At 42.1% G+C, this 26,990-nt stretch overlaps 1 protein-coding gene across 1 annotated transcript in view; it reads right to left on the bottom strand.

Moving 5' to 3' along the window:
* Fmn2 (formin 2) overlaps positions 1-26,112 on the bottom strand; it is a 326,068-nt gene extending 299,956 nt beyond the window's left edge. Inside the window, exon 1 of the mRNA XM_021173977.3 lies at positions 24,288-26,112. Coding sequence (XP_021029636.2) covers positions 24,288-25,833 — 1,546 coding nt within the window. The 5' untranslated portion in view covers positions 25,834-26,112. The remainder of the gene's footprint in view (positions 1-24,287) is intronic.
* Positions 26,113-26,990: the final 878 nt, after the last annotated feature.

The following is a 26,990-nucleotide window of genomic DNA, read 5'->3' as shown; positions in this document are numbered from 1 at the left end:
AGAGAATTAATAATAAAAATAATGAAGCATTTATCCTGTCTTTTCCTGTATTAAATTTTATTTTGAGGTGCAAAAAAAAAAAGTACCTAATGAATAAAGAAAAGTATTTGGAAAAGAAAAACATCAAACCAAAGGTGCAAAAGAAGTGACAGAACTAAAAAAATGTCATTCTGTGGTCCTCAGTAGGATAATGGACATTTAGACATTTAGAGGATATCAAAGGCACAGAAAATTCATCGTAGGAGGAAAAAAACTCAATTGGAATGTTTGAAGATTGAGGCAAGCTGTTATCTCCACACCCAGAGATTGCTCATATCTGTAATAGAAATGAGAAAGCTACACATGCAGCCTACTGATGTTGGAGATTTTGAATCATAAATTCTGCCAATCATGAACACATGCCAACCCCAAAACCTAATCCTGTATTAGGATGCACATTATTATACATTTTAGGTAACACAGGGTGCTGAAAAGTTGCTAGGTACTCCAGATAGTCAAGTTTATTTACATCCAATTAATCCCATTACAGGCTATAGATGTTCTTCAGTATACATGGAGAACTAGGGCCTGGGCCCCTGCCTTGGACCATAGATATCAAAGTCCAAAGATGGTCAATGTACCATGCTTTCATATAACATCCACATATCTCTTTAAATACTCAAAAATATCTCTATATTAATTATAATTACCAACACAACATGAATAAATAGATGTGATAACCTATTGCCTTGGGAATAAGGAGAAGAGTCTACATATGTTCATTACATTCACAGTGTTTGTTTTTAACATCTGATCTGAGGTACAGAGTTGATTTCAATATTATTTATCCCTGGAATACAGAAGAGTGAGGTGTAGCTTAGAATTGTTTTTTGAGAGGTATTATGAAGTAGCTGATGCTAAAACAATAATTTTGGAGTTTCTTTTATATTATTCTATTAAATGCAGTAATAGAGTTAAGGAAGGGAGGATGAAAACGCTATGGCATATGAAGCTGAGAAATGGGCTTCTAGGATTCCATTAGACTTCTACAGGGAGGGCTGTAGGGCGTGGTCCTGATGCTAAGGTCCTGTTCTCCAATTGGTTATTGATCTGTCAGTTAAGAAAGCTAGGGAGCCAACTGCTGGGCAGAAGGTAAAGGCGGGACTTCCAGGTTCCAGGAGCAAAAGGCAGATGCAAGAAAAGAGAGGAGGAGTTCTATTGCAAAATTAGGGGGTTACGATTGTTTAATCTTATTATTTTGAAATTACTTGAGACATACCATTTATATAACCAAACAATATTTATGTGGTGCTTGGAATTTAACCTGGATCTTGACAAATATTAGCAGCTGTCTACCACTGAGTGACTTCCCTTTCCCTTCTGGGAAATCTATTATATGAAGCTGAAGATTGTAAGTTCAAGGCCAACCTTGAGCATGGAATGAGCTTGGCCAACCTAAACTACATAATAAATAAAAGTGGAGGATACACTAGCCTGACACCATTTAAATTCAACCCTACTTCTTTTTTTTTTTTGATTTTTAATATTTTTATTACATATTTTCCTCAATTACATTTCCAATGCTATCCCAAAAGTCCCCCATAGCGCCCCCCACTTCCCTACCCACCCATTCCCATTCTTTTGGCCCTGGCATTCCCCTATATTGGGGCATATAAAGTTTGCAAGTCCAATGGGCCTCTCTTTCCAGTGATGGCCGACTAGGCCATCTTTCGATACATATGCAGCTAGAGACAAGAACTCCGGGGTTCTGGTTAGTACATCATGTTGTTCCAACAATAGGGTTGCAGATCCCTTTAGCTCCTTGGGTACTTTCTCTAGCTTCTCCATTGGGAGCCCTGTGATACATCCAATAGCTGACTGTGAACATCCACTCCTGTGTTTGCTAGGCCCCGGCATCGTCTCACAAGAGACAGCTATATTTGGGTCCTTTCAGCAAAATCTTGCTAGTGTATGCAATGGTGTCAGCGTTTAGAAGCTGATTATGGGATGGATCCCTGGATACGGCAGTCTCTAAATGGTCCATCCTTTCATCACAGCTACGAACTTTGTCTCTGTAACTCCTTCCCTGGGTGTTTTGTTCCCAATTCTAAGAAGGTGCACAGTGTCCACACTTTGGTCTTCATTCTTCTTGAGTTTCATGCGTTTATCAAATTGTATCTTATATCTTGGGTATCCTAAGTTTTGGGCTAATATCCACTTATCAGTGAATACATATTGTGTGAGTTCTTTTGTGATTGTGTTACTTCACTCAAGATGATGCCCTCCAGGTCCATCCATTTGGCTAGGAATTTCATAAATTCATTCTTTTTAATAGCTGAGTAGTACTCCATTGTGTAAATGTACCATAATTTCTGTATCCATTCCTCTGTTGAGGGACATCTGGGTTCTTTCCAGCTTCTGGCTATTATAAATAGGGCTGCTATGAACATAGTGGAGCATGTGTCCTTTTTACCGGTTGGGACATCTTCTGGATATATGCCCAGGAGAGGTATTGCTGGATCCTCCGGTAGTACTATGTCCAATTTTCTGAGGAACCGCCAGACTGATTTCCAGAGTTCAACCCTACTTCTTAGCTGTACAAATTGGCTGACTGAGACTGGGAACCAGTAGGCCCTCAGGATTCACTTGTGTGCTCCACCCCCAAGCACATGAACATATACTTCAAAGAATTTATAATTTTTCATTTCTCCTCTTACTCAATGAAAACATGTTAATCATATTAAAAAAATAGTTATCCTCTACATTTGAATGTGCTCAAATATTTGCATCTTTATTCTATTTCATATCAACCAAGCTGTACTCTGTATTTGTTTGGCACAGAGTATCCAAAACAAACCACCTGGCCAAAAACACATCTATTGAATGGGAAATATACACAGCATTGCAGTGGGCAACAGTCTATCATGGAGGACTGGTACAGATGCTGTCTGCCGCTGGCAACTGCAAAGCCCACAGTGCTAGCTAAAAGGACTGTAGAATGCTAGGCTACCCCTATTCTAATCCTAAATTACAACCCTAGCCAGTTTCTTCATCCTCAAGCTTGAAATAGCCATCCTCAATAATCTCTTTCATTAATACCTTGATAATGAGTTTGAAACAATAGCAAGTAAATAGTCTCTACCACTACTACTTCTTCTTCTACTACTATGACTACTACTACTACTACTATCAAAATTTATATTGTGTTAGTCAGTAGTTAAAAACAGTTTCTGCTATTCTGGAGTACCTGAGTTTGGTTCACACCAGCTACAGTGGACAGCTCACTAACCATCTGTAACCCCAGTTCCAAAGACCCCAGTGACTTCTTCCAAGCTTACCAGGTACCCATATACACAAATAGCGTGTGTGTGTGTGTGTGTGTGTGTGTGTGTGTGTGTGTGCACTGTGGTGGCCCATGAGGTGGTGTGGCCTTGTTGGATGGAAGTGTGTCTTTATGGGTGTGGGCTTTGAAACACTCTTCCTAGCTGCCCAGAAGCTAGTTTCTTCCTGCTTGTCTTTGGACCAAGATGTAGAACTCTCAGCTCCTCCAGCGCCATGCCTGCCTGCACACCACCATGCTTCCTGCTATGATGATAACAGACTAAACCTCAGAATCAGTAAGGTAGCCCCAATTAAATGTTGTCCTTATAGGAGTTGCCTTGGTCATGGTGTCTGTGTGTCTGTTCACAACAATGGAATTCCTAAGATTCCCTTTTTTTATGCTAAGAATGGAGAAATGGCTCGGTGGTTAAGACCACTCACAGCTCTTACAGAAAACCTTGGTTTAGCTCCCAGCCTCCCATGACAGCTCTCAATCATCCATCTGTAACACCATCTCCAGGATATCTAATACCTTATTATGGCCTCAAAGAGCATTGATATACATATGCTACACAAATATAAATGCATGCAGACAAAACATCATACACATTAAAAATAGTTATTTTTTAAAAGATTAAATCATATATTTTGTCCTTGTAAATGTGGTCAATAAGTATTTGGTTCAACTTAAAGGAAGGAAACTACAAATTTATTGTAAAATTCATTTGAAAAGATTAAAAAGAAAAAGCCCAGACCAAATTATCTTCACCTACTTTTACATCTAGTAAACTTTCATTTAAAAGACAATGTTTAAGAGCGTGTTTCTGGGAGACATGGTGACACATGCCTGTCATGCCTGTCATGCCTGTTATCCCAGGAGTAAGGAGACAATGATTTCAGAGATAGCATAGTGAGTTCCAAGAAAGCCCTTGGAACTTAGCAAGACACTGTCTTAAAAAAAGAAAACAAAGCTAAACTAAAACTAAAGCAACCAAGAGCACCCAGGACCTGCTTGTTAGAATTTCTAACTTCAGGGCTGGCAAGATGGTTCAGTGGGTAAGAGTACTGATTGTTTTTCCGAAGGTCCTGAGTTCAAATCCCAGCAACCACATGGTGGCTCACAACCACCCATAATGAGACCAGATGCCATCTTCTGGTGTGACTGCAGATAGCTACAGCATACTTATGTATAATAATAACCAAATCTTTGGGATGAGGCCAGCAGGGGCTGAACAAGCGCAGTGGAGTCAATGGGCTGACTGGGGTAGAGGTCCTAAAAATTCAATTCCCAACAACCACATGAAGGCTCACAACTATCTGTACAGCTACAGTGTACTCAGATACATTAAATAAATAAATAAATAAATAAATAAATAAATTTTCTAAAAAATTCCTAACTTCCGATTATTTTCTTTATTTAAAAAGCATACATTATTTATTTAACTATATTTATGAAACTCTTTTTAAAAACAATTCACTTGATGAGAGCCTGGAGACTCCATTAATGTTCCCCAGTGACTCTAACTGATTCTCTCTCTCTCTCTCTCTCTCTCTCTCTCTCTCTCTCTCTCTCTCTCTCTCTCTCTCTCAGCCTCCCCTCTCCACACACAGCTTTATAGGGCAACCAACCCAGGTTTATGTGTATAGAATTAACTTTACTCTCAAGCACTAGCTGCACATGTTCCTCTTGCCTCAGTAAACAAAACTCAAAGAGCTAGATAAACACAGGGACAGCTGCGAGGGTAAAAGAAGAAAGAACTGTTTATCGTCGCACTGAAAGCACTAATCCTCCTATAAAAGGAAGAATCAAAATCCTCATCTCAGCACTGGAGAGCTACTAGGCCCTTGACCAGCAACCACGTAAAATGTAGACAAACACACACAAACACACACAGACCCTTGAGGAAAGATATCTGTGTTTTATGAAATGGAGTGGCATAATGCAATGGGAGAGAGCGCCTTGGCAGCCTGGCCAAGGTCTTCTCCTGAAGAACCCCCACCATGGGACTGGTCTAGTACAAAAGAAGTTTATTGGTGGAAGAAAGGGGGACCTGGAGAAAGGGGTAGAGGCAGAGAAAGGGGGACAGTGAAGGACAGAAAGAGAACAAAGAGGAAGAGAAAAAGAGGAGAAGAGTCTGACAGGGGACATGTGGGGTAGAGAGGGAGGGAGTGGGCAGAGAGAGAGCACACAGAGAGAAACAGAGGTGGAGTCAGAGAGAAAGGAAGGGGTGAGGTACTATGGACACAAACTATGGTGCTTAGTACCTGCTAGTACCTGGAGGGCAGAGATGCAAGCTGTTGCTAGGCAGCTGTTGGGTGGAGCTGGGAGGAATTGTCAACAGCATCATTAATGAATGCAAGCAACTCAAGCAATCTCCAGTCTTCAACCTCTTGAGTACTTTTGGCACATTCAGGCACCACAACCTTAGGAAAGCCTTCCTGTGGACAGACCTACTTGGGATAAAAGGTGTTTGACATCTGTCAGTATCTTACAAAACTGGCAGAACAAGGATTTAAAAAAAAAATTGGCATTGAGGGTTAACCCTGAGCTTTCAGCAAGCTAAACCCAGGACATGCTAAACAGGGTACTTAGCCACTGAGCCACATTCCCTAGTCCCTGCAGAGCAGGCATTATCATCACAATTTCAAAGAGCTAGCTAAGCAATGAGAAGCTTCCAGAATGTGCCAGCATCATAAGACTGAGCAGGGGCAGTGCCAAGCTGGGTATCAGCTTTGCTACCCTCATTCTTATTCCAGGGACCTTCTGCTTCTGAGTCAGCCAACAGCTCTGGAGAAAGCTTTTGACAAAAGGTCTGCAGTAAAATACAAAAGAAAGAGACCATGTGGTCTGCACCCTACAGAGGCTTGCAACCTAGTTCAAGTGACCAGAGCCCAAAGAAGAACAGATTTTATAGTCTGTTTAAAACCAGTTTTAAAAACTGGTCAAGTTGTTAAATGCCTTCAATGGAACTGAAGAGAGGAAGAGGTTGAAAACCAGATACAGTCAAATCCTTAAGAACCTACTGTGTGTAGGTTCTATGCAGGACTATGCAGTCCCAGAGGACAGTTAGGAAGAAAGCGTGCTGTTTGTCTTAACCAGTGAGAATACACTCAGGTCACTCAAGAGTCACAGTCTTACAGACAAAATGCAGGGCAACTGGAACATACAGAGCCAAAGTCTCTGGCTCATTCCTTACAGGTGAACTCTCCAGGGTGGCAATAGGAGTTGCTTGGTCTTCTGGCTTCTGCTAGCCTGAGTAATCCAGTTAACTCTTGCCGCTTTCCCTTTCTCTCCTTGTTAAGCTAGTTTACAGCCAACGATGCTTGAACTCATGGCCTTCCTTCCGTTCCTAGCCGTCTGAGTACTGGGACTGCTGATGGGCATCACCAGACCAGCTTAGTCTTCACTTATCTGCTTTATTTTGGCTGCTGTTGTTTTAATAGAACACATGACAGTAGGGAGGTGTTTTCAAAGTTTGGGTTAGGACCCATTTGGGGGTCGCATATCAGATATCCTGAATATCATATATTTACATTATGATTCATAACAGTAGCAAAATTACAGCTATAAAGCAGCATGAAATAATTTTTGGTTGGGGGGGGTGGGGGTGGGTCACCGCAGCATGAAGAACTGTATTAAAAGGTCTCGGCCTTAGGAAGATCAAGAACATTACATTAGAGGAAGCTCCTCTCCACACAGAAAAGATGGCCAAGGTTCCAAAGGGGATGGATGGGGGTGGGGATGGGAGGAAGGTAGAGGACTTCCAGGGTATGATGCCAATTAGAGAAGCAAGGGAATAACAACTACTGGAAACAACTGGTTTCTAGAATCAAATTAGAAAAAAAAAAAGCATGGTTTATCAGAACATCTATCTGAAGAAACACTAATAGGGAGGGGCTGGGGGACAGCCTAGTGGTTAAGAGTGTTTCCTGGTCTTCTGGAGTCCTAGAGTTCAAATAGTCACATTGAATGGCCCACAACTGCCTGTAACTCCAGCTCTGGGGAGTTCAGCATCTTTGTCTGGCCTCCATGTGCACTTGCATGCATGGACATTCTATAGCCACATGTAGATATAATAATAAAAGTTGTTTTTTTTTAAACAAAAAAGTTCCATAAATTCAGGAAGATGAAATAGTGAACATCATTTAAGACAAGGTCTCTCATTCTGTAGCCAGGAACTAGACAGCTCCAAATAGCCTCAGACTCAACGCGATCCCTCTGCCTCAGCTTTAAATGATGTGATCACAAGTGTGAGCTACCCATCTGGCAGTGGAACCTACTCCTTTCTTTAACATTTTACTTGGATTTCCTTTGTGTATATGGAGGTAAACCTGCCAAGAAGCATGCATGGATGCCAGGCGTGGTGGTGCAAGCCTTTAATCCCAGCACTCAGGAGGCAGAAGCAAGAGGATTTCTGAGTTCGAGGCCAGCCTAGTCTACAAAGTGAGTTCCAGGACAACCAGGGCTATACAGAGAAACCCTGTCTTGAAAAACCAAAAAGAAAAAAGAAGAAGAAGAAGAAGAAGAAGAAGAAGAAGAAGAAGAAGAAGAAGAAGAAGAAGAAGAAGAAGAAGAAGAAGAAGAAGAAGAAGAAGCAGAAGAAGCAGAAGAAGCAGAAGCAGCAGCATGATGCATGGAAGTCAGAGGGCAGCTTGGGGAAGCCCATTCTCTGTTTCTATCATGTAGATCTAAAGGATCAAACTTGGGTCACTGGGGTTGGCACTAAGTGCCTTTCCCAACTGAGTCATCTCACAGGCCCAGAATAACAGACTCTTCAATGACTGGTGGGTCATTTAAAAAATGTTAAGGTGGAAAATGTAACATTCTTCAAGTCAAATGGAAAAAGAAAGCACGAAGACTTTAGAAACACAACAAAAAGCAATTCTATAGAGAACATTTATGGCTATGAGTATTTACATTAAAAATATTGTTATTATCCAATGTAAATGAATATTTACCTCAAGATTTTAGAAAGACAAGAAAAAGAAAAACTTTTCTAGGTATTAGAAAACAAAGTATAAACATTTCACACAAATTAATGAAACTAAAAAAATACAAAGAATCAACGGAACCAAGAGTTGGGTCATTGTAACCCTTAGCCAAATTAACCAAGAGAGAGAGAAAACCTAAATTCATAAGGAATCTCAAAGATAAAGGCAGAGCCTTAAGTTTGATAGATGCTACCAGAGTTTAAATAAAAATTAGCATCTCTGGACTCAAACATAGTTCACAAAACAGAAGGGAAAGGGATCTACCAAAACCGTGTTTTGAAACCAGGATTGCCTCTATAGTAAACCAGATAAAACTTGCTACTATGTATAACAATCAGTCAGTCAATAAAAAGAAATAAAGAGAAGTATAAAACAATTTTCTTGATGAACCACGAGAATAAGGCTAAAACGCAATAAAATATTTGTAAACGAAATTCAATCACACATTTCAAATGTCTTATACTATCATTAGGTTGACTTCATTCCTGAAATGCAAGGGCAATTCAACAAGACAAAAGTAATAAACCACATATATGGACCAAGGGGCAGAAATCACAGGGTAATCTCAACAGATGCAGAAATGCCTTCTGATAAAGTTCATCATCCATTCCTGGAAAGAAAGCTCTGAAGAAACCAACCAGGAAGGAATATTTAATCTACATCTACAGCCAGTGTTAGACTAAGTGGAAGAATACATGAAAGCTAGTTCCCTGAGTGGAGAGAGCCTGGGCATACTTACTGAGGGACCAGGCTCTCTCCATTTTGCTAACGTAGTCCTTGATGTGCTAGCCAGAGCAATAAGGAAAGAAAAAGAAATACCATGACACAAGTACAAAAGGTTCAAGTCAAATTGTTCCTATTTGCAGATGACATGAGCCTATACTGTAAAGACTCAAACAAAAAAACATTCTCAAGTCTGTTAAACATTTCAGCAATACAACACTACAAAATCAACACAGACAACTCAAGTACCTTCTCTGTATTACAAACTTTCTGAATCAGGAGGAATCAGGAAGAAGAAAAAAATTCATTAGCTTTGAAAAATATAATACCTATGAATGAACATGACGATGAAAACTCCAGAATCTTGAAAAATACAATAGAAGATGGGAAGGCATCCTGTGCTCACAGATTGGCAGAATTAGTAAGTTGAAAATGACGTTGACTAGGGTGACTCTTGATTAGACACACACACACACACACACACACACACACACACACACACACACAAAACTTTAAGTCAGAATTGCAATCACGTGTTTGGATTTTCGTGGGACAATATATAGAACCTACATACAGACAGATGGTCAACACTGAGAAGAGCAGATACTTCTCTAGGATCAGAAATCAGATATTCTGCAAAGTTACATTTATACAAGCCATATGGCACTTGCTAAAAAAAAAAAGGAAACACATAAAAGCAAAAAATAGAAACCTCAGAGACAAATAGATATAGAGATTACAAAGATATGTGATATAAAAAATGGTGTCAACGGTCAAGTAATCGACTATTTATCATGTAAATCTGGAAAACTAGGCTTTTCATGGGGAGGAAAAAGGGAAAAAAAAAACAGTGAATCCACACATCACACCTGAAACACACAGGGGGATTCTAAATCAGAGAAGTTAAGGTCAGGGTGATAAAATTAGGATATGAGAAATTTTGCAAGCCTGGAGGAAGAGAGATTTTTCTCACATGAGAAAATAGCACGAAGCATAAATTAAACACAGAAATTTAAAAGAATAAAGAGGGGAGATATATTGACCAATTCAAACCTGCTTCTGTATCGCAAGATTGATAATCATCACGTAAACTGAATCTCTGCCGAGTCTTCTAAATAGGAATGGGCTCTCAATAGGATGTGAAGTACTCAGAGAAACTGAATAAAAAGGTTCTATGATCTCGTTAGAAAAAAATATTCACAAAGTCGCAGTGTGGAACCAGGCCACAAAACAAGCAGCCATTGCCACTGTGGCCTAAGTCCTGTGCTCATACATAGCCACAGGCACATGATGCTCTACAAAATGTTTACAAGTTTGACCGGAGCCAGGTGTGGTGGTACGTTTGAAGCCAGCCTAGTCTGCAAAGCAAGTCCCAGGACAGTCAGAGCTGTTGCACAGAGAAATCCTCTTCCAAGAAACCCAAATAACCAAATAAATATAAATAAATAAATAAATAAATAAATATTAATAAAATAAAAGTTTGGCTGGAGAAAAGACAACCCCTTTAACAAATGGCAATGGGAAAACTGGATAACCTCTGTAGAAGAATGGAACCAGATCCCCATTTTGTCCTACAGAAAAATCCATGCAAATAAATTCAAAACTGTGGAAATGGGAGATGGCTCAGCCAGAAAAATACCTGGCATGCGAGCATGAAGACCTAAGACCGCACCCTGGCAACCTAAGTAAAAAGCAGAGCTCAATGGCACACACTTCGAATCCCAGCATTGGAGAGGCAGAGAGGGGAGGATGAAGGAAATCCTGTCAGCTGTTCGTTCATTTGACAAGAGACTAACCAAAAATAAAGAAAGAACTCAGAAACGAACATTAAATAAACTAATAATATCTAGCCTGAGATGGGCAAATGAACTGGGTAGACATGTTTCCAGAAACAAAATACAGAGGGTAGAGAGAAGGCTCAAAGGCTTAAAGCGCCCTATGTTCAGGGTCCAGCACCCACATGGTAGCTCACAGCCATTTGTAACTCTAGTTCCAAGGAAGTAAGCACTCTATTCTGACTTTTTGGGGAACCATGCAAGCAAAATGCTTATCCACATGAAAATAAATAAAGCTTTAAGAAACAAAAGAAATACAAATAGCTAACCAAGAAACATTTTGCAGAAACATTCAGAGACATACAAATCAAAACTGCATTAAGATTCTGTCTCACCACAGACAGCATGGTAAGTATTAAAAAAACAAAAACCGATGAACATTGCTGAGGATACATGTTGGGGGGTTGTGGTGGTTTGAAAGAAGTGCCTCTGTAGGCTCATGGGTTGAACATTTGGCCTCCAGCTTCCTGCACTGTTTGGAGAGGTTATAGAACCTTCTGGAGGTGAGGGAACTATCACTGATGGTAAACTGGGAGCTGATATTCTCTCTCTCTCTCTCTCTCTCTCCTCCTGTGTAAATAAAAATTGTGATCAGCCAGCTTCCTGTTTCTGCCAGGATACCGACTGCTGCAAGGACTGACTCTATGACTGTGGAAGCATAAACCAAAGTCAACCCTTTCTTCCTTAAGTTGGCATGTCCCACGATATCATCACAGATCAGAGAAGAAAGTAACACAGGAAGGAACACTTAGACTCCGTTGGCAGGAAAGTATAATAAAGTAAAAACATGATGTGTATTGAAGATAGAGTTTGGGTTAATTTGGGTGTGTAATGTTTTTATTTGTTTGCAAAGTTTTCAAACTTAACTCTATAGAATTAAAAATTTTAACTAAGGAAAAGCTATTTCGTGACTATTCATCTAAAGTCAAAGTGTAGGAAATAGCAACGTGCTATGCTCATGATACCTGAACAGATGGTGTATGCCACTACTGCATGGCCAAGCAGCCTCACTCCCTGTTACACATAACAGAGGGATTCTCACAAGGCCCCCAGTGTGGGATTCACCAGTGTTCTCTGTAGTCACCAAAGAAGTGAGGACTCAAGATCCTCACTGTGCAAAGGGAATGCACCTTGGGAATGCACCGGAGCTGTCACTCAGAACTCCAGAGGAACATTAAGGCCACAGGAGAAAGGAGAAGAGTGCCCCTGCAGCTGTCTAAACCTTAAGAACTCTCATTCTTTAGGAAGTTCAGGGGATACTTCATTTAAACAGAAACATTAAGCCTGGGATTTTTTTTCTTTTTAAATGAAGGGTTTATTTGGCAGTGTATTATGATATAAGAAATATGATCCACTGGATTCTTCCCCTGATATGGTGTCATCTCCACCTAGAACGAACTAAAAGAACATGAGCCATCATTAAATGACTACAGTGCTTGGGACAGAAAGATGGATAACACTAAGCAACAAAGGGACCGGGCTAAAAAGCATTAACATGTTAAAATGCATATGATGCTGTACTGGCTGGTTTTGTGTGTCAACTTGACACAGCTGGAGTTATCACAGAGAAAGGAGTTTCAGTTGGGGAGATGCCTCCAAGAAATCCAACTGTAAGGCATTTTCTCAATTAGTGATCAAGGGGGAAAGGCCCCTTGTGGGTGGGACCATCTCTGGGCTGGTAGTCTTGGTTCTATAAGAGAACAGGCTGAGCAAGCCAGAGGAGGCAAACCAGTAAAGAGCATCCCTCCATGGCCTCTGCATCAGCTCCTGCTTCCTGACCTGGTTGAGTTCCAGTCCTGACTTCCTTGGTGATGAACAGCAGTATGGAAGTGTAAGCTGAATAAACCCTTTCTCCCCAATTTGCTTCTTGGTCATGGTGTTTGTGCAGGAATAGAAACCCTGACAGATGCTTATTACACATCACATGCATAATGCACTGCACAATAATTCACATGTCTTTACATTAAAGTCATCCTAAAGCAGATTCCATATGTGGGGACATATAAGGTAATCTAGTAAGCAAACAAACTGAAACCTAACAAGAGTTTCTTATAATGAAGTCTTACCCTAGTCATACCGACTGAGAATGTACACAATTATAGGCTGCATGTTGTCAAAAATAATCAAATAAGGCATCTGCATAAAAGTAACACATCAGGCTATTTCAGAATATCACTTCTATATCCCCTACCAACAAGTTGTAAACTGGCTTTTTATCTGGAATGCTATTCTGTGCACCCTCCTTTTCTGCCGAAGGCCTGTTAAATTTTAATTTGTCTAAGGTTTTTCTTTTTGCCAATATGATACAAAACATATTACATGCATAATATATAGACACACACATATGATTTTAAGCTTTATCCTTGGGATAAAACGTGATGAGTAAGATGTTTCTATCTTGAGACTTGTCCATGTAAAAGTGTATTCTACTGTACTCTGTAACCCAGAGATTCGTGGGTGCTGAACATGTCCTAATACTGAGCCACACTTCCAGACCCCAAATGTGTATACTAAATAGTCTGGTCTCATGCCTGGTGGAAGCAGCCAGACTTTGAGTAGGAGAAGGCAGGGAAGTCAGTGATTGTAAGTGGAACTTTAAAAAGTGGATACAATGTAATGTAAAGGAGAAGACTGTTTAAAGAGGTATTTTTAATGGAAAGATTAATGGGTTGTAGAAGGTTTAAGGAATGAAGGAATAAGGGCAGACAGTGCAGCAGTTCCTTGGTGAGGGGACCCAGCAAACAATGTTGGGGAGATGGAGAAGAAAAGTGTGGTCTTAGACTGTGACTTTTGGAGACTTGTAATGCTTAAGTGAGAGGTGACTGGTGCCCAGGAAAGGAACATCAACAAATGAGTCAGATCTGGGAGTTTATTCTCCACTAATGTTGGGAAAATAGCCCAGAGGAGATTTACAAAAGAAGATTGGGGGTGAACCTCAGTAGTGCATCTTGAAGCTAAACCAAAAGCCATACACCTACCCTTTGTTATCACAGGGCAAATGACAGTGAAAGCATTCATAATCAAATAAAGCATATTAGAGAAATAAATAAATAATCCAAGCCACAAACTAAAGGATGCTAGGATGCCTTCTCACTTCTGTCAGATTTTACAGCCCAGCTGTATGTTTCTCTCTCTAACTCATGACAGGTCTTACTGTTCTATCCATCCCTTCTTGAAAGACGCTGACTCTGACACACTCAACAAACTTCGGGATTTTTTTTTTTCTAAAAATAGGATATCCAATTTGATGTCCAAAAATAAACAGCCAGGATGTTTCACGGCCATCTAGCATCCTCCCTCCGAGACATTTAACCGAAGTAGCACTGCACAGACAGGAAGGTATAATTGCCTCGAAGAACAAGTTGGTTGCTGTAAAATGCAATACTTCCCACAGAGAGCACACGTCAGTAACCATCTCCAACCTCGCATGTGTTAGTCTAAGGGAAAAAGAATTCCTAGGTTTATGCATCATTTGCAAACATGATCTTTATTGTCATTCTGTCTGTTATTGTTTCAGAGAGAAAACGTGTATTTTAGCAACAAAGTGACTTCCTACTTACAGAGCCCTTCAATGGTGTGTTCTGCTGGACTTACATGGAATCCTGTAAAAGTCGATTGTTTTATAACTGGATCAAACCACACCACAATAGTTAAGGCCAATAAGGTTTTTTTTTAAACCTATGAGCATTTGTCTTTTCTGTGTTTTATTTCTACAGAACTTTAATGTCAGAGTCAGACATGAAGGTGGGGGCCTAAATCCCAGCACTCAGACAAAAGCAGGTGAGTCTCTGTGAATAGGAGACCACCTAGTCCACATAATGTTTTCCAAGGCTACACAGTGAGTCCCCCATTTGGGGTGGGAGTTAATGTCGATATGAACTTATAAAGAGAATATCACAGAGTCATGAAATTGTTGAACAAGCACATTTCACAGATGGAGAAACTAAAACAACAGAAACCAATATACCGAGTATTCTAAGTAAAGACTTAATGCACTCCTCTTATTGGGCAGTTCAGAGGACAAGGAGAATGGCAGAGCCTGGAATCCATTCAGTTGGAGCTGAGTCACATGCTGGTAGCAGATCTAAATGGTTTTGCTCAGTGAGCCTGGCCCCACATTAGAAAGACAAATGGGTTTAAGTTTTGGTCAAACCTTATACAACACGATTCTTCATGTTTTCACAAAGCAATACCATCTACCACATACAATCATTAAACTCAATAAAAAAAAAAACACACAGAGTCCTACATTCATGCTAGATAAAGGCAGCCCAGCCAGTTCAAATCTTAAAGATTCTGGAGAGATAGCTCAGCAGTTAAAAGCACTTGCTGGTCTTGCATGGGAATAAAGTTCAGTTCCCAGCACCCACTTGGGAAAGCTCACATTGCCTGTACCTCCACTGCAAGACATCTGATGCCTCTTTTGGGCCTCCTTGAGGATATATACAGAGACACACATATACACATAAATATAAAAATGAAAATCAGTCCACACCCTCTAAATCAAAACATCAGGACTCTCCCCACCTCTGCAGATGCTCCCAAGCTATTAGTATTCCATGTAAATGGATCCCCTGGGCATAAGGATTCTCTGCAGCTCCAACACTGGAAAAAACTACAACAAACTGTGTCTATGCAATGCATGATTTCAGAGGCTCCTGCTAGACCTGTTTTAAATAATCATAGGGTTAACAAACTGGAGTAAACTACCTCCCAACAAGATTGCCTCCACTTCTCTTTTCTTCTCCTGTGTCCTAGAGGAGCAGGGTGAGCCTGAGGTCCAACTACAGACTTCATACATGCAAGACAAATGTTACCATCTCGCAACATCCTTAGCCCTGCCTTTGCTTTGTTTGGTTAACTGAGAAACCAGACCATTAGGAAGAGATGAGAAGGAAGAAAAAGGAAGGAAAGAAGGGAGGGAGAGAAGGAGGAATGGAGGGAGAAAGGGAAGAGAGAGGGAAATGGGGAAGAGAGGGGAAGGGAGGAAGAGAGGGAAGAAACAGGAAAAGGGGAGAAAAAGTGCAAAGGGAGGCTGTTCACTACTTCTGCCGTAGTCCTGCACTGGATGACTGATAAATATTTACTTCCTTCCTGGTCCCTTAAAGCAATGATGTAAAGGACACAAAGAACCCTTCTCCCTCATATATAAAGAGACCCAATTAGGCAGTGTGAACATTCTCAGCATAGCACTCTAACACACTAAGACATAGATTTTCTCAAGCTGTGAATCTCATTCTTGCTGAATATACAAGATCTGCAGTTAGCCCAGCCCTGCTCTAGCATCCAGTAACAAAGTGCCCAGGGATTCCACAGTATACTGTAACCTGATGGCACCACAGAGGAACAGCAGACATTTTCCCGATCAGCCAACACTTCAAGCTCATCTTTGTAAAGGAGTAAGCCATTCATTTTCTCTTTCTCACCAATAGTGGAACAAGTGTCAGAGGGACAATAACTGCCTGCCACAGTTGGCATCTTCTTGTGGCGTCCAATAAATGTTATTTGATCTAATAGTTTTCAGTGACTCCTTTGATTTATTCTAATTGAATAGAAGGTATATTTTAATATTTTTGGAGTCTTGTAAGAACTGGAAGGATAAGTCAGCAGTTAAGTTCCTCTTGCAGAGGAATAAAGTTCATTTCCCAGAACCCACATTTGGCAGCTCACAACTGCCTGTGATTCCAGCTCCAGGGAATCCCACATCAGCTTCTGATCTGCAAGGGTACACGCCTACCTATTCAGATATAAACACAGAAATTAAATAAAAGTAAACAGAAATTAAATAAAAGTAAAAAGCATCACAAAGTTTTTACATTTGGCAAATTCATATCAACTATTAAGTCACAGATAAAATTTTATTTCTCCTTAACAATCCTTAATGCCGAATTCCGCTACTATTTCTAATACAAAAGTTAGAATGAATGGAAATAATAATTTACCTATTCCCTTTACCTTGTGGGATGGTGTACGGGTGTGTGTGTGTGTGTGTGTGTAGACCAGAGATCAACAGTGGCGTCACTCCACAAGCACTACCCCCTTATGTCTTTGAACCAGGGTCTTTCCTGGTATAATGCTCCTAATTGGACTAGATTGCCTGACCTAATGATCTCTATGTCTGTGCCTTTTCAGAACTAGCATTTCAAATGAGTCACCACACCTGGCTTTTTAAATGTGGGCTCTGTGGATAAAACTCAAGTTTCTCGTGCTTGTGTATCCAGCACTTTACCACCTGAATGATTTCCCTAGCCTTAAAACATCAGTCATCCTTCATTAAGGATGCATTGAAGGATAGAGATGCAGCTTGGTGGTAGAGCTCAGGCAGAGAAGATAGAGTGCCTGCTTAGCATATGTGAGGCTCTGACTTTGAATCTCAGTACTCCTATCCCAAAACATATGTGTTGTGTATGTGTATGTGTATATGTATGTGTATAGAGCTTGCAATATGGCACAGTAGGTACAAATGCTTGCTGCCATGTCTAAAGCCCAGATTTTGATCCAAGAGAAGCACATGGGGGAAGAGAACTGACTCAGCAAGCTGTCCTCTGACCTCTATGTGTATGACATGGAGTAAGTGCTTGTATACACATACACACACACACACACACACACACACACACACACACACATATACATGTATTAAAATAATATGTATACATATATATGTACACATATATGAGTATATACATATATGAAAGCTTGAATTTCTGTACTATGGTTACCATTTTAATCCTAACCTCCAGCAGAGATAATGTGTATGCTCTCAAGAGACCCACCAATTATCATGCTATCTTTACTTCATTGAATATAACTAACTTCAACTGACCAAAAGTCTTGTGTAACTCTCAAGCTTAGATTCAATAGGTTGTAGTTGACCTCAGGACAGCTAAATACCCCAACTTCCTTGTGTCCATCCCAGAAACATGAGTGTTTAGCAAGAACTCACATACTCAGTGTTTGTCTGGACAGCACCCTGCAAGACACACAACAGCCATGAGTGGGCAGACGGAGAGGAAAAGTAGGTGATGGGTGGACAGCATAGGCAAGGCAAGGAAGAAGAAATCCTAAATCCAGACAGCAGCGTGATGCAGATGGCACATTCAAAGAGTGATATGGCCGGACGTGGTGGCGCATGCCTTTAATCCCAGCACTTGGGAGGCAGAGGCAGGCAGATTTCTGAGTTCGAGGCCAGCCTGGTCTACAAAGCGAGTTCCAGGACAGCCAGAGCTATACAGAAAAACCCTGTCTCGAAAAAAAACAAAAAAACAAAAAAACAAAGAGTGATATGGAGGCTGCCAGGGCTAGCTGATGGAACATGGAAGACACGGCCTTCACTTGGTCCTTTTGACATGCTTCCCAAGAGAAGCAAACTAAACTTCGAAGAAAGTGAGCTTGCAGGATAAAGGCCCAGGGTCTGTAATATGAGCTCATATTCATAGAAGAGCAAATACATTAGTGTGTCTCAATCCTTATCTCATGCGAGAATCAGGGAAGAAGGTCAAAAAAGTTCAGGTGCTTGGTGGCAGACACTGTACAGAACAAATACTGACAGGGTGTCAGTGCTCCCTCCCTCGCTCCCTGTTCCCCACCCCCCTTCTCTGCTGTTGTTTGCTATTGCTTTGGTGGTTTTCATAGAGAGTATCTGACACATAGCTCACATTAGCCTGGCTTTGAACTTGTGGCAATCCTCCTGTTTCAGTTGCCTGGTTACAGGTCTAAGTTATCATGCTGGGCTCCCATACACCCTTTAGTAACCAGCAGTATCTCCATTTCTCACAACCAAACCCTCGCCATCTTTTTCTGGGCCCCCAGAAACCTGAAGTGATGACAATGTTTATAATTATAAAAAAAAAAAAATAAGAGAAAGAAATAGAAAAGCTATACCAAAAAAAAATCTATGTTTAAGAAATAATTTCATTAAGTAGCTGAACAATTTATAGCCTGCCAGGATTTTATAATCGTTTCAGAATTGTCTGGTTCTGCTTTTACACATTTGGCTCTGTCCACTTCAAACAATAAAATTTATTGAGAAAACAAGTCAGTTGTGGAAATCAATCAACATTAATTAAACACCCGCTCTTTGCCAGGCACAGTGGCAGGGGCTGCATTTCATGATGTCACTGAATCCTAACATTCTTAGTGTAAAGCTGTTCCTCCATGCTCGTATATCTGAGGAGCAATTACGGGTGAGTCATGGAGCTAAAGAATAAAGCTAGGAAGCAAATACCCAGGATAACAGTGTTTAGACAAATCACCATCCAACACAGTTTCAGCAACTTTTTAGTAGAACCCGAAGGGAACACAGTGAAGGCACCTGCTCTATTTCAAATGTGCATGGCTGAGAGCCAAGTGCTTGAACGCACTTAAAACCAGGCCAATCCTCGGGTCATAAGGCAGTCATTTCGTGCATCACTGAAGCCATTGGGATGTTTAACTCTGATTCAAGCCACGGTCCGAAAGAATCTTTCAGACAAAAATAAAATGACTTACAGAATATCCTCGATCACATGTTCTCTTGTCAAATTGTCTCTAATGTCTGGAACCTGATAATAACAATATGTAGGCACCCCTGTTTCCTTGTTTACATAAATGACATAATCATCTTTCTTTATTTGTCATGGGGGATGTTTCTGTTTTTATTTTTGCTTTTATTTTTGAATGGACAAGCTAGCATTGAACTCAGAGAGATCTGCCCTCCTCCCTTCCCAAGTGCTGACTAAAGGAGTGAGCTACCATGCCCAGACCAATAACACAATTTTCAGAGACACCTTCTTCATTTATTTACACCTATACTTTGCCAGGAGCTACTGCTATGACACTATTTGGCCTATAAAATTTTCAGTGTGATGATTTAAAAAGCTATACATTGAATCCAAGGTTAGAGCCAGCTATGGTGGCACATACCTGTATTTGTAACACTTGGGAGACAGGAGGACCAGGAATTTGAGGGTAGCATCTATTATTAGGGGGTTCAAAGCTAGATACATAAGATATTGTCTCCAAAAAAAAATTTTTTAAGAGCTCTGTGAGAAAATATGCACTCCTGTCTACTAATACAACAAATAAGATAAACTTTAGAAAAGCCAAAATGAGAGTAAAAAGTTCAAGCTATTGATGCAAGCACTTTGTCAATTAGCCTGAGAAACTCCGGGGTCCACTTGGCTTTGCCCTCAGCACATTAACAACGGCTTTGGGCTTTTGAGGTCATACAGTAGATGGGGATTACTAGCTCAATGCTCTTAGTCACATTCTTTGACTTGTTTGAGCCTTGGTTGCTCATAGAGACATGATTTGGCATAGCTGTACTTCAAACAGTGGTAAAGATTATATATATTTAAGTAAAGCACCATCCAGAGCCATCTGACCTCTAGCATAATAAATGGAGGTAACATCATAATTGTAGACTTTTACAAGCTAGTAACAAATTTATGAATAAAATCAAATTATAAGGAATTCAGGAGAGTGCAGAAGCAAATAAAGAAAGCACTAAGAATGAAAGAAGCGATAGCCAAATAGGAGTCAAGAAACTGTTCAGAAACAAAATCCCAAGTGACAGAGACCATGGCCTCTAGCCCACACACGTAAACCAACTCTTGGGGGCCACAGCGGTGCTTCCGCAAGACAATGATGTGCCTGAAGATGACAGCGAGCCTTGTAAAACAGATGGAACTTTCATCCCACATGTTTAAAAGGGAGATAGATTAAGTGCATAATTGACTGGAAAGATTCCTATCAAAAGTGATTTGGCATCACAAATTCAATATATTAGATGTCCAAACTTTAATTAACTGCACCCTATTACCAGGCTAGGAACGTAATTCAGTTATAAAAGCAATGGCTTAGCATTCAAGAGGCCCAGAGTTTGACACCAAGACCACTTTTCAGAGGCGAACCTCTCAAATTCATCCTATTGAATACTGAAAGTGGCATGTTTCCAGTAAATTAGGTGTGAAATTTTGAAATGGAATGCCCTCCAACACCGTCCATTTCCCCACAGCTAACAGAAGAATACCTCATCACTGAGCATTGCCATATTCAGCAGAGACAAAAACCTGGGCGGGAGATTCCATTTTCACTTGCATGATTTTCCCTATGGTTGCAATGCAGTAAAAAGAGAATCACTTTCCCCTCTCTCCAGTGCTGTAAAGCTAAAAAATGTTGAGGGAAGCAAAGAGATACAATGCCCTTCTGGATTCAAAATCAGCTGGGAAATTAACTGATCTAAATAATTCCACAATTAAGACCAAAAACCTAGCTGCTTAAGGATAACACCAGTGCTCACTGAGCCCTGGATAACTTCCGAGATGCCTATAAAACCACCACAGAGAATTAATTGTAAAGCTGAGAAAAGTGTCAGATGACAAAGACAGGGCCAGTCTGGTAACCCTCTGACACAACAGTCTTCAGGACAGCTGTCTCAAGAAACATCCAGTTTTTTCTCACTTCAAATTCACCCATCATTTGTCCCAAGGAAGGTCAGATATCCGGCCTCTATTAACAGAAACCAGAAAAATCTTAGCAGGGAAAGCATTAGATAGGGCAATGCCTTTCACAGATTCCTGCTTTGTATGTTATCACCTAGTGCCAAAGATACAAATGCTAGCAATAAGTAAGGGTGACTCAATGGACAGTGTTCTCTTCTAGCTTTGCCTAGAAATGAATTACACAATATGACCTTGAGACACTTGATCTTCATTTCCCCATCAGTCCCAGGTTAAGTTAAATCTACTCATTGCTTTATATCCCTGGGGAACAGAGAGTGAATGACAGAACACTATGAATGCTGCAACACAAAACTCGACCTGCTGTCCATTGGTGGCAATTTGCAACCATCTAACACAGGCAGATGACTGCCACACAAAAATGACTTTTACTCTGTACAATAACAGAAATCTGCCTGGGCTCAAAGGCCAACAAAACTCACAGGCTACCAAACAGCTCCTTCAAGTGTTACACATTTGAAATTTGAAAATAATAGCAAAATTAAATGAATCCCAAGACTTAAGAACACTTTTTGTCCGGGGTAAATAAAACCTCAATATATTTAAGGTCTTGTGATCTTCCAGGACTCTCTTTAATTCTCCTTTAATAACTTCTAGTACCTCAATTCTTGCTTTATACTTGCTAAACCCTGAGGAACTGTGATTGCTGGATAGATTATATATATATATGATTGATAGATGATAAATAGTTGATAGTTGATAGAGGGATAGATAGAGGATAAAATAGATAGATAGACCATAGATGATAGAAAGACGACAGATGGTTAGAGAGAGAGAGAGAGAGAGAGATCATAGGTTATAGGTGATAGGTAGAGAGAGAGAGATCATAGGTTATAGGTGATAGGTAGACAGGGTAGATGGGTAGACAGTAGGTTCTTGCACACTGTACTTCTTTTCCATGCTGATACTGAAGCCCAGGTCCTTGTCCATGCTAGACAACTGCTTTCCTACAGAGCTGCCCTGCCCCCATGCTCTCCACTTGTCAATAACTTTCAGTTAGTAAAATTTAGAAAGCCAGCACCATGATTCAGTAGTCTGTGTGTCAGGCTTTGGCTCACTGGTAAAGGTTTGCCTAGAAAGTCGAGACTCTAAGTTCTATTCTCAGCACAAAACAAGTTCAAAAAAAAAATTATCTTAAGAGCCAGGCTTGATAGCACCAGCTTATACTCCCAGCAGTTGGGGAACTGAGGTAGAATCAGGCATTCAGGGTCGTCCTCAAGTACAGAAGTTTGAAACCAGCCTGAGTTATATAAGGCCTCCTCTCAAAAACCCAAATCCAAACAATGAAAACATTATCCCAAGAACTGTTCAATCGTCAGCCATAAAAATATGACTTTTTCAGTTTGAATATCTTAATTTTACTTTACATCATTTCTAGTAGATCCATGACTCTAAACTTCCCCTTTCAGTAAATCTCCACAGTAAAGAACATGGAGGAAATACTATGGTAGTATAAAGTAAATAAAGTCTATAAAGTAAATAAAAATCACTTCTAAGGTTCAGATCTTTAAATAAATCTAAATCAAAATAAAGGCTAACATAAATGTAAATTAAAAGTGTACTAAAGGAAAAAAAATGTACTAAAGGGTCTGGGAGTTGGATCGTTGGTTAAGAACACAGGCTGCCCTTCCAGAGGACCTGAGCTAGATTCCCTGTGCCTACATGATGGCTCACAGTCATCTGTAACCCAGTCCTAGTGCCCTATCATGGCCTTTGCAGGCACTGCACAGATATAGTGTGCATAGACACAGATGCAAACTTCTATCCCTGCCTCTCAAGTGCTGAGACTGCAGGCACTTGCTATATACCTAAATGATAACCTGTTTATTATAATAACATAACACATTTTAAATTGCATTTAAAAATTTTAACTTTTCATATATTTTTCTGAAACCCATCAGTACTAGCATTGAATGCTGCTATTTTTCTCTCTGCACTTTATATTTGAACAGCACATCTTCCATAATAATATGTGAAACAGGAAACTAACTGACACTATCAGTAAACGCCTCAAGAGATACTTTGCACCTACAAGAAGAAATGAACAGATTCAATTTTAACCCAGGAAGCTGATGCTGATGACGCTGCCCGTGGTCTATCACACAGACTAAACCTATCACAGGCGCAGTCACCTAAGGAAGACAGTACCAGTGGGAGCCCTGTGCTTTCAGTTTCCCATCTTCAATATTTCCACATCCCAGCTTCCTCTCACCGATGCGGGACATCACCAAGTTAAGTCCAATGCCTGCCTAGGCAACTTATGGTAACCCTTTACCAAGAAGCATCGCGGAAATCTGAGGCCATAGCTCAGTAGTACAGTACCTGCCTAGCAAGCAAAAGGCCCTCGTTTCAATCCTTAGAATCATAAATAAATAACACATTACTAATGGTCTATTATTTATTCATTTTCTATGAGCATATATTATACTTGCTAGCATTAGCAAAAAAGGAGTAATCACTTCGCAAACTACCTGTATGGTACCCAGACCACTGCATGGTAGAAACTATCTTCGAGGTGGTCAGACATAACCTTTAGAATGTACTAGAATAAATGTTGTGTGCCTGCAATACAAATCCTTGGGAAGGTCTATGTACAGTTTTAAACGGTGAAAGCATAGAAGGAAAAGAAATAACATGAAGGATGACAGAGGTAGCAAGACACAAAAGGGGTTAATATTCATAGAGGGAAGGAAGCTAGGACAGTGAGCCCATCAGTCCTCTTTTGAGATGACTTTGGACATACAACTACATTTTTTTTTTCCTCTTTACTATCCTGAGAGAGAATAAGCACACCCAAGGCTTTTAACTGAGGAGACACCCCTGGCGGTAAATAACAGGCCTGGGCCTTTCAGAACGTGGAGGGGGCGGGGTGGTAAAGGAAGGATCTGATTGGCAGGCGACCTGCCACCCGGAGATACGTGGCAGGCGCGCTCACCTGTGAACACGTTCTGAAAGCCATCAGCTGTCGCTGGAGCCCCAGGTGCCTTGGCGGCCAGTACAGGTGACCCGCCACCACTGTCATCCGCAGTAGCCCCGCGCCCCAGCAGGTGCACGGAGCCTCCTACCCCTGGCGTACGAACGCCCAGCTCCTCGGTCCAGTCGGCTGAGCGGCTGAGGCCGCCCGTGAGACCACCCTCCAACCGGTGCTTTTTTGCCGGGGCTGCAGCAGAGGCCAAGGCGGTTCTGGGGCTCCGGCTCACGGAAGGGTCCGGCCGCTTTTTGATCCTAGGACTCTGGTTGGGGGACTGGGACGGGGAGTGATTAGGAGAGCTGAGCTGCCGAGTGGTGGTCTTGATGTAGCAGGGGGTGATGAGTGGGTAAGGTTTGAAGCAGCGTGGGCTGGGCGCAGGGCTGCCAGGCAAAGAAGCGACTGCGGAGGTAATGGATTCTCGCACCCCCTCCTCCGGCTCTTTCTCCAGCCTCTCTGAGGCTTCTTCCACCTCTGGGACCCATTCCTCCCCTGGAGAGCCGCGGGGGGCATCCTCAAAAGCATCCTCCTCGCACTCCTCATCTGTGTCCCCAGTTCCAGCCACGGGAACTCCGGCGGCTCCCTCCCCTGGCCCAGCCTCAGGAAAGGTGAAGGCTGGTGATGAGAGAGAGTCTGTGACTGCGGAGGGGGCGGTCGCGTAACCCGGTGTCTCGGAGGTCAAGTGGCTTCCGGAGGACGGAGGATGCTCAGGCACCAGAGACTTGGTGGTCTCAGGCAAGTCAGGTCTCACCGGTAGTGCCTGTACTGTGTCCTTTTCAGCCTCGCTTCTAGGTCCCAGCAAGAACTGGTCCAGGCCCAGAAAGGCCCCAGGCTGAGGGGAGATGGCAGTGGGGGGCGCTGCAGGCTCCTCGGAGTCCTGGAGCAGCAGCTTCTGCTGCTGCTGCTGTTGCAGACGAATTGCCTGCTGGATGTCTGAGAGCAAATCCTCCTGCTCCGTAGCGGAGTGGAAGCTGTAGATGTCCGTGTCTGAACCAGAACTGGTCCTTTGTCCATCTTGCGCTCCAGCCGCAGTTTCCAAATCCTCCGCGGTCGCCTGGATCCCTACCCCAGCCTCAGCAGGCCTAGAAGCACCGGGATGGATCACCTCGAAAGGGTCAGCACACTCGGTATCCGATAGGCCTGTCTCCTCAGCGGAGAGGCTGAGGTCCGGGGTCTTGGTGACTATAGAGTGAGCGCTGTCCAGCTCCCCAATCGGCAGGGCCTGAGAGTCCAGCACATCCTCCCGCGAGTCGCAGGCACCTTTCCCCTTGGTCAGGTTCTTTCTGATCCGCAGGTTGGAAAACACCGAGGCTCTAGAATCGGACTTGCTCTTCTTCTTGCTGGTCTCCCCGCTGCCCCCTCCCCCCTTGCCGTGCTTGCCAAGCGCCTTTTTGCTCCCGCTCGCCTTCTTTGTGGTTTCCGCATCCCTGGGCCCCGCGGCATCCTCGGCTCCGCCGCCTTCGTGGGAGGCATCACCTGCGCTTCTCTTCAGCTTCCCATCCTGGTTCCCCATGTTTCAACCCCACTGCTGCGCCGCCGCGCCTTGGGGTCCTCAGGCCATCTCGGCCCTGGAGAGGGCCAGGGGAGTGTCCGGGACAATTCAGGCAGCTGGGCCGGCCGTTGGGAGCGGAGGCCGAGGAGCGCCCAGCTGGCCCCGCTCACATCTGCTGCCGCTTTGCATAATGCGCGGTGGCTCTCCCGGCTGCCGTCCCTGCGGCTGTGGCTGCGGCCCTGGCTGGCGGGCGCGAACATGCTCAGTTCAGCGCGCACTCCCCACCAATGGCTGCACAGGACTCAGCCTTGGCCTGGCTCCCCGCCCACCGCCGCCGCCCCTTCAATGCCCCCTTTGGCTCCTCCTGCAACCAAGTAGGAAAACCCATCTATCTCTAGTACTTCATAATTGGGGGTGGGGACAGCAGGAGCTGTCTTTATGTGTCCCAGACTAGATCGAATTTAGAATCTTCCTGACAGGTTATCTCTGGGACCTTAATCTCCACCTTGAAAATAAAACATGTTGCCCTCTTTTCAAGAACTGGAATGTTGGAACATTTTGATGAAACTTCAAAGCTCGCAGACCTGCAAAGAGAAAAACACAGGAGAAAAATCGAAGCCTAATTCCAGGTCAGAAGTACCATAACATCGGGAACACACACACACACACACACACACACACACACACACACACACACAGAGAGAGAGAGAGAGAGAGAGAGAGAGAGAGAGAGAGAGAGAGAGAGAGAGAGAGAACTTCTGTGTGGCTCCAGTTCAAATACTTGTTGAATGGGTGGACTGTTCTGACTGTTCTGCCCCTTAAATACTTGACCATGGCTTTGCACACTCTAAAGTTTGTGAACATGCTACTTAGGGAAAGGTTCCTTCCCCAGACTCTCGCCTGATACACAAGCCTCTTCAAGGACAGGACATTAACTGCCATTTCCAAAGTGGTTTTGTGAGACCTTTCTGGACAGAGAAAAGAGAGGTAGGGGATGCTGAAAATACTGAGATTAAAGCTGATTAACATGCTAATCTCCAAAATTCTATGTGTTTACCATATAAATTAGACAACATTTGTATTTAAAAGGGGTGCATGAATTATAACTCCCAGGAGGTCAAACTCATCAATATTAAACATGTCACAATGTGATGCTGTATAAAAAGGAAAAAGAAAAA

The sequence above is a fragment of the Mus caroli genome, unplaced genomic scaffold, assembly GCF_978045245.1.
Source record: "Mus caroli unplaced genomic scaffold, Mus_caroli_1 scaffold_1, whole genome shotgun sequence".
NCBI lineage: Eukaryota > Metazoa > Chordata > Mammalia > Rodentia > Muridae > Mus > Mus caroli.
The sequence above is the reverse complement of the archived record's forward strand: the minus strand, read 5'-3'. Positions and strand labels throughout refer to the sequence as shown.